This window comes from Miniopterus schreibersii, assembly GCF_964146895.1.
Source record: "Miniopterus schreibersii genome assembly, chromosome: X".
In the NCBI taxonomy this organism is placed as follows: domain Eukaryota; kingdom Metazoa; phylum Chordata; class Mammalia; order Chiroptera; family Miniopteridae; genus Miniopterus; species Miniopterus schreibersii.
The window spans coordinates 28,335,307-28,344,351 of record NC_138104.1 but is presented as its reverse complement, the minus strand read 5'-3'; the positions used below and the strand labels follow the sequence as shown (position 1 = coordinate 28,344,351).

General features: G+C 40.9%; 1 protein-coding gene across 1 annotated transcript; it reads right to left on the bottom strand.

The window, feature by feature from the left end:
- Window positions 1-6,426: 6,426 nt before the first annotated feature.
- On the bottom strand, window positions 6,427-8,402 carry TCEAL9 (transcription elongation factor A like 9). Its single transcript, XM_081125916.1, has 3 exons — window positions 8,310-8,402; window positions 7,743-7,817; window positions 6,427-7,274 (listed from the first exon to the last, which is right to left on the bottom strand). Exon 3 carries the CDS (start codon window positions 7,214-7,216, stop codon window positions 6,902-6,904), a length of 315 nt encoding a protein of 104 aa, XP_080982042.1. The 5' UTR covers window positions 7,217-7,274; window positions 7,743-7,817; window positions 8,310-8,402; the 3' UTR covers window positions 6,427-6,901.
- Between the last annotated feature and the right edge of the window lie 643 nt (window positions 8,403-9,045).

The window sequence follows — 9,045 nt, the reverse complement described above, 5'->3', positions numbered from 1 at the left end:
GGGGCATAAAAGAGTCATAGATGCACTTAACAACAGAGCACCAAAATACATGAAGCAAAAATTGATAAAAATGAAGGAAGAAATAGATAATTCAACAATAATTGTTGAAGTTGTTAACACCTCACTTTTAATAATACATAAATAGACTAACTGGGAAAAAGATTAACCAGGAAACAGAAGACTTGAGAACACTACTCACCAAGTACACTTAATAGACACATAGAATACACTGCCTAACAACAGCAGAAAGCAATTTCTTCTCAAGTGCACGTGGCACATTCTTTATGGTAGACTGTGTGACAGACCACAAAATAAACCTCAATAAGTTTAAAGGGTTAAAAATAATATACAGGGTGGGGCAAAAGTAGATTTGCAGTTATTCATATGGAAAATAATACAATAATTAATAAAAAATAAAACAAGAATAAACTCTGTTTCACATACTCACAACTGTAAACCTTTTCCCTCACTCTGTATGTTCTCTGAATACAATGGAATAAAATTTCACATCAATAATAGAAAAAAAGAAACCTCACAAATATTTGAAAATTAAGCAAAAACTCTTAAATAGCCAAGTCATCAAAGAACAAATCAAAATGGAAATCAGAAAATACTTTGAGATGAATGAAAATGAAACACTACATACAGCATTCCAAAATTTATGGGGTACAACTTTGGTATGTTGAAGCGCAATTTATGGGATCAAGCTAAACTTATGATGAGAGGGAAAGACAATACCTGTAAATGCCTATATTGAAAAAGAAGAAAGATCTTGAATCAATATCCTAACTTTCCACTGAAGACACTTGGAAAAAATAGCAAACTAAACATAAAGCAAGCAGAAGGAAGGAAATAATGACTAGAGCAGAAATTAATGAAATGGAGAATGGAAAGAGAGTAGAGAAAATTAGTGAAACCAAAGCTGATTCTTTCAAAAGATCAACAACATTGACAAACCTTTAGCTAAATTGATGAGAGATAGATAGAAAGAGATGGGGGGTAGGGGAGAACTCAGTTTCCTAGAATCAGAAATGAAAGAGGGGCCATTAGTGCTGAACTTACAGATAATAAGTATTATAAAAGAATAATATGAAATGTATGAGCACATTCTTAGGAAATATCCATGACTGGGAAATATATAGAGACATAAAGTAGTGTTTGCTTACGGCTGGAGCTATAGAGACATGGGGGAGGAGTCATAGGTAAAGGTATTGTGTTTCTTTTTGACTTGAAAGTGTTCTATAATTGACTATGGTGATAAGTTGCACATAACTGTGAATATACTAAAAACCATTGAATTATATACTTTCAGTGGGTGAATTGTGTGGTATGTGAATTAAATCTCAATAAAGCTGTTTTTAGTTTTGTTTTTTAAAGCTGCCATACCTGTCAGAATAGCTATTATCCATAAATCAACAAGTGCTGGCGAGGATGTGGAGGAAGGGGAGCCCTGGTGCACTGCTGGTGGGAATGCAGACTGGGGCAGCCACTATGGAAAACAGTATGGGGGTTCCTCAAAAAATTAGAAATGGAGCTGCCTTTTGACCCATTGATCCCACTTCTAGGAATATACCCTAAGAATCCTGAAACACTAATCAGAAAGAATCTATGCACCCCTATGTTCATAGCAGCACAATTTACAATAGCTAAGATCTGGACACAACCCAAGTGCCCATCAGTAGATGAGTGGATAGAAAAGCTGTGGGACATTTACACACTACTCAGTTGTTTAAAAAAAGAAGGAAGAGGAGAAGGGGGGGGAAGAAGAAGGAGAAGGAGGAGGAGGAGGAGGAGGAGGAGGAGGAAGAAATGTTACTGTTTTCGACAGCATGGATGGACCTGGAGAGCATTATGCTAGGCCAGTCAGAGAAAGACAAGTATCATGTGATTCCAGTCATATGTGAGTCTAATGAACAAAATAAACTAACAAACAAAATAGAAACAGACTCACAGATAGAGAACAGACTGACAGCTGTCAGAGGGGAAGGGGTGCTGCAGGGCTGGGTGAAAAAGGTGAAGGGATTAAGCCAAAAATCCCCCAAAACTTCATACACACAGACAACAGTAAGGAGGGAAAGGAGGGTGGGGGGAGGCAGAAGAGGGTAAAGGGCATATAAATGGTGATGGAAGGAGACTTGACTTTGGGTGGTGAACACACAATACAATACACAGATGATGTGTTACAGAATTGTACACCTGAAACCTATATAATTGTATTAACCAATGTTACCCCAATAAATTCAATAAAAATAAAATAAAAATATAAACATTAAGCACATTTAAAAATAAAATAAAATAAGAAGTAATATCTCTTATGGGATGGATGAGTAGGAGTTATCCAGGCTAAGTGTGTGAGGAGTAGTTGAGAGACTATTTTGGGCAAGGAAAACCGTGGAAACCAACCAGGACTTGAAAGGGCATAAACTTTGAGGCGATGATGGGAATTTATTCAGCACAACGGCGTGTTGTTGTTGTTACTATTTATTAAATACCAACTGTTGCAGAGCAGAGATCAGGAAACAAGGGCTTTGACCTTAGGTGGGCATTCCATTTAATAGGTGGGTGACCTTAGCCAAGACAATCTCTCTATGCCTCATTTTCTTTTTCTATCAAATAGTAGGTTAGTGATATAAGATCTGAAAAAGAACTCAGAGTTCATGGAAGAAAGACTGTGTAAATCGAAGAAACTATTCTGACCTTTACAATGCAAAGATAATAGAATTGTCCATTAGGATAAATTTTTAAAAAATAGTTATTTCTTGTCTGGCCCGTGTGACTCAGTGGTTGAGCATCAATCTATGAACCAAGTCACTGTTTGATTCCCGGTCAGGGCACAGGCCCGGGTTGCGGGCTTGATCCCCAGTGGGGGGCGCGCAGGAGGCAGCGGATCAATGACTCTCTCATCATTGATGTTTCTATCTCTCTCTCTCTCCCTTCCTCTCTCTGAAATCAATAAAAACATTTTTAAAAATAGTTATTTTAAAAAAAATAGTTATTTTTCTTTAAGAACCAGATAGCAGAAGGTCTCGTGAGATAGCAAAATACCACTTAAACAGATGTTATCCTTCCCTTTAGTAAGTTAAAGGGTTTCATTTTGTTATTTGTGGGTATGTGTATATATGTGTATGTAGCTATGTGGGTGGCTATATATTGTACTGTGCCTGCTGTCCTTCATTTTTCTTTTACTAATGCATGATGAACATGTGTACATATGGATCTACCTCATTCCTTTAAATAGATCCTTTTCCCACACTATACTAAAACTATTAAGGATTCAGGCAAAATATTGGAAAAGACATTTCTCAAAGTAAGATGTAAAAATGGCCAATATATACTCAAAAAGATACTCCATTCCCAACCAAATTATCCACCAAATGATACAATTGTTTTTGCTAAGGCTCTTGCAAAACAGTGTTGTCAGAATATCAAATAACTGCGTTTGGATACTGTTACTTGTGAGTAACAAACCTTAGCCTACCTTGAACTTTTCTTGTAGAGGGTACTGACCCACTTTTCTCTTAGCTTTTGCCTTTTCCTTTTATCGAGGCAGCAGTGATATATGAGATCGGGGGCTGACTTCCAAAAACACACTTTCCTGTCAGTTTTGCAGTGCAAAATTTTGTATAAGATTATTCCTGTCATTAACATCCTGGTAAATTCATTGGCATTGCTCCTTCTTTTATTTTGTGCATCATTGTAGCTATGTGTTTCTGTAATTTTAAAGTCCCTCATAAACTATTTACTTTTAGTTTCTTAGTTGATGTTTTCATTCAGTTATTTAGGATTTATTCAAAATCCTATGCATTTAAGTAAAAACTAGAAAGAGTTACAAATGTCTTGTTTACACTCTACAGTATAATGAATTATTTGCTTTATTTAACTTGGAATTAGAAATCAAAATTTGTGATGTTAGGAAATTAGAAATTCACATTAAGATTCATTGCACAGAGAAAACTGTTATTGGGAGAGGCAATCTGCCTTGGGTCCTGAGCTTCCTTGCACGTTCTAACTGGGTGTACCAAGAGGTAAGGCCTAATCACTCTACACAGACAAGCCATTTCTCAGAGTTGTGTTTGCAACACAAGCAACTTTGAGGGATGAGGTAATGTCTTTCACTGGGCAGAGAGCAGGCTTGCTTCTGCTTACTAAGAAAGTGGCGAATTCTCCAAATTCAGGGTTTCTTTCCTGCAACACAGTGCACTGCATGTACAGGCATCCATAATGAGCCCTGTGCCACTCCATGGGACTTGAGGATCATGGATAACTGATACAAACCAGTATGAAACTCTGACTACTACTTTTGCTGAGTAATAATGTCCTTTGTCTCTGACCTGAGATTCTAGTGTCTTCTCCCAGTATCCATTAGCCAGTAGCAGGTTAACCTGTTAACTTATAAGTAGGGTACAATCTTTGCACAGTTCTTGACAGGTGTTTCCAAATATTACCCTTAAATCAATTATGCTAAGGCAATGTTTCCCCCCAGAATGATTTTTGCCATATTAGTATACCATTTACACTATTAATATTGTGTTCTACTTCATTATTGTCTTCAAATTGACTCATTTAATTTGAATACCTTTTTGAAAAGGAAAATTTACAGCATCACCCTAAATCTAAACTATCATAACTTGACATAGACAGAGTGTTCATTAATACACATTCAGCCCAGCCGAGCATGGCTCAGCGGTTGAGCGTCAACCTAGGATCCAGGTAACCGGGGTTCAATTCCTGGTCAGGGCACATGCCCGGGTTGCGGGCTCGATCCCCATTCGGGGGTGTGCAGGAGGCAGCCGATCAATGACTCTGTCATCATTGATGTTTCTATCTCTCTCTCTCCCTCTCCTTTCCTCTCTGAAATCAATAAAGAAGTATTTAAAAAAATACACATTCAAATAAACACAAGGATATTACAATTTAAAATATTTGCATACTAAAATCATCTCCACCTACCACTAGGTCCCCCTACTTTAACTCCAAGTTAGCTGATTATATCAAAGTAGTCATGGCTGGGACAGACTACTACAACCAATGTTTTTAGTTAATAAATTTTGAGGTCTTATCTCCTTCCCTATAAAAAGTTCTCATCAAGCCCCTGGTGAAGGAAAAAAGGGGGAAAGGAAGTCTAGTGCTCTGACCTGCAATGGGGACAGTTAGCCTGGCCATCAGCCTAGGAGTCTGGTGCATGCTGCAGGCTGGAGCAGAGAAACCGAAGGCAGACCTCCCTGGAGAGTAGTGTGGCTTGAGTGAGTCTTTTCACATCCTTCCAGAGTGCCATCCGAGTGCCAGGGTAATGGCTTCGTCCTGTCCAGAAAACTGCCACAGTGAGCCCCTGGACCCTCATCTCACTCCAGCCAGAATCCAGCCTGGCCAGCAACCACCAGGCTACTGCAAACTTATAGAACAGTCTGGAAAAATGAATGGCCCCCCAAAAAGTGTCACAGAGGAAAAATAACACAACTGGTACAACTGTAAGCCGTAGATACATATATAGATATGCAGATTTAGAAGTATAGAGACACCATCTTATATAGTACTTTCATGTTTCCAGGTGAGGATGGGAATATCCCCAAACCTGACTGGAACATCACCTTACACTTTACACATGTCTAAGGGTATCTGTTGAACTGGTGAAGAGGGCCTGCCACCGATCTTCTGGAAAAGATCACTCACCCCAAAAGTCAGGAAGATAAAACCATAATCTTTAGATTCAGAGAAACTCTGACTAAAGCATAACATCTGTTACTCAGACTTGTCTTCTGGTCCAACCCCTAAACAGACCCATTATCCTGAATCTTATGGGGAAGAGGGGGCCTGTGATTAAAAATCCAGTTGCCCAGATATCTGTATCATGGCCCAAGTGGCCCTGCATATCTGTCTAAATTGAGATGGACATTCTTCCCATTTCTGTAGAGGTCAGTCTGGGAAATCAGCCTACTCAAGGTCCTGAAGAAATGTGTTGGGCTTCACTATTTGAGAATTCCAAAATATCAACAGTGGTAGGGGCCTAAAAGGTACAGAACCTGGGTGAAGGGGCAGGAATATCCAATACATATGATAGTATTAAGGTGGGGATGGGCATTTGGGCAGGTATAGCAGGAGAACATAAAAGATGGCATCCAGTTGGCCTGGATTTGTTCTTAAGCACAGGTGAAAATTACTTTCTCTAGCCTCCAGATAGCTGAAACAAGTCTCTTGGGAGTTGGGATCCTGCATGGGCAGATGGGAGAAAAAACCTGTCAGATATAGCTCAGTCATTACCTTATTTAGCTCTCACAAGGTCCCTTAGAGATCATTATTATCTCTCTTTTATAGATAAGAAAAGATATAAAACTCTGGTGGTAATTTGTTCACATTTGCTTCTAAAATTCTGTCAACAAATGTCGAGTGTCCCAATGACTTTAGAAATAAACTGATAAGTGCTGCTGGTTATCACTTTTTGTCATAAAACTTTTATTATTTTAACAATGCGCGTATATTCTAGGAATAAGGAAAAATACAAGTGAGCAGAATTTTTTAAATCACTCATAATCCTACCAATGAACTTTTTTGTCTTTCATCCCTCACATGTTTTTCTGTGTATATATGTATATACAAACATACTCTTCCCTTTTAAAAATATGATATTCACATATTCCTTAGTAACATTTTTCATTTTCTATCCTGTCCGGAGGACCTCCTTTTGTAAAATGAGTAAAGCTCTCTCTCCTATTAAATTGCAGAAACTTGGAGATTGGTTCAAAATATGATAAACAATGAGATGCAGAAACAAGAGATGCATCTAAAACCACTAATAGCAACAAGTTAGTAGTAGAAAAATGGACAAAGGTTTATCAGAAAAATGCAAATCACAAGAAAGCTATATGGCAATGTTAATATCAGAAAAAATAAAAATCAAGGCAAACTACATTAAATAGGGGTAAGGATGGTTTCGATTAACCTTCCAACGCATCACCACAAGCTTGTTTCTTACTCTCCTTATCTCGTCTATTTCATTCACCTCCCTAAACATGTCATCCTTGCTTAAATGCCTGTTGTGAATATCTTCTTTAAATTCCTGGAGAGACTGGATCAGCCTTTCTCTGAAAGTTCCTTCTGTTTTTTCCTCCTCCTTTGGCTCTTCCTCTTCCTCTGGCTTTTCCTCAGACTTTGGCTCTTCCTCCAGCTTTGGTTCACTCTCGTTTTCTGGTTTTCCTTCCATTTTTTGACAGGGTTTCATCTTGTGTCCGTCCTCTTCCTTCCTTTTGCTCCAGTTACTCCTCTGAATAGAATCACTTCTAGGAAGCAAGGAGGACATGGTAAGTCAAAGGTTTGGTGACTGGACCCGCGCTCTGGACAGAGGACTCAGCGCTGGCTTTTTCCGTTTGTTTTTGAGCCATCAGCAAATATTTTCCACCCGGGAGACTCATTCAGCAATGAGGGCTTCCAGGAGCAGGCCCCTCTCCCCTCTCCCCTCCTCTTTCCATCGCTTGGCCTCTCTCTTTTCCCTCCCTCCAGCCATTTCCAAGGCGCTTCTCAACCATTTCCCCGACACTCCCCCCCGCCCCCCCCCCCCCCCCCCCCCCCCCCCCGCCCAGGGTATAACACAATACACTACGCCTAACACGAGACCCTCCCAGAACCGAGGAGGCTGAGGGAAGCGGGGGTGGGGGTGGGGGTGGGAGGATGACGAACAGCGGGGCCCACACCTCAGTCCCGCCCTCGCCCACCTCCACCCCAGACGCCTTTATATTCCCCTCACCTACCAGTACTGATTCAATCGGCGTCTTCCCGGTCTGTTCTAGCCTTTGGGCAGTGCGGTGAACAACAGACTCGCAGATCTGCGGACAAACGGGAAACGCGAGGGGGAGGGGGTGGGAGAAAAAGGAGGGAGTGGAGGAGTGGAGGTGGGGCGAGCGCCTGCTGACCAGCACCGCGTACCTTTTTCCTCATTAAGGTTCTCGGTTATGGAAACTTTCTCACCTCTGTCTCCCCCAGTTACCCCCCTCTCCACAGCGCAAGTTAGCTCAAATTTCCCATCAGACAGGGAGTATAGGAAAGGCAGATTATTCCCGAACTATCTTTAAGACTGAGGTGGGGGGTGGGGGAAGGGTCGGGGTTGGGAAAGTGGCCTGAGATGGCAGAGGTTGATTATTTTTAAACTATCCCAGGTCTCCCAGTCCTTCTCCCGAGACCCTTAGTCCCTCCCTTTCCCAAGGGTCATCATTTCCTGCAGACGCAGAGGTGGGAGTGAAGAGGTGGACTTAACCAGGTCTCTGCCCTAGGCCACCCCATCCTAGAAATCCCCAAGCAGCATCTATTTTGACACCAACCTGCAAAATCCAGGCCAACTGACTCTTTCTCCTTCCTCGGTCTCAGGCCGCGCTGTGGAGCTGCAGAAGGAAGCTGGTACCCAGACGGGAACAAGGACCAGACTAGCAGGACTTCTGCACACGTCGACTCCTGGTCACGTGAGATCTACGTCACCAGTGAGCTCGGGTCCCTAATTTCCACTCCCACCAAAAGCGCGGCATAAGTAAGCCCTCCTTCTGTCCCCTCCCCCCCTTATACATTTGGCTCTGTCAGTCTTTTTTGTGTTGAGACTCCCAGGGGGAAAATTCTATCTGCCTTTCTCTGATTACTTGGGAGGGGCTGCATCTTTTTCTGGAGCTACTAAACTTTTTTACTTCTTTATAGAATTCTCTTCCTGCCTTCTGCTTCCAATATTAAGAACTCCTACAGCCATCGCCCCTCCCTCAGCCTCCATTTCATGCAATCTGGTCTTTGGGTTGGTTTGTCAGCAGGTTGTAAAACAAAACAAAAAAACAGCCTGGGACAGGAATGAGATATTTGAATGTAATTTTTACTTTATTTTTAATACTTTTATATTCTGTTTTTAGTAAAATCTCTTCTGTAGCCAGAAAGGACAAAATTACTTCAGTTAAATAAGTTAATGTGCACAAATTGGCACTTACAAATAGTCAGGGGATGTAAAGTACAGCATAGGGAATATAGTCAATAATAGTGCAATAACTATGTATGGTGCCAGGTGGGTACTAGACTTATCGG

What these genes read in the sequence shown, in the direction of transcription:
- TCEAL9 (XM_081125916.1), bottom strand. Translation starts at nt 7,216, where the DNA reads ATGAAACCCTGTCAAAAAATGGAAGGAAAACCAGAAAACGAGAGTGAA.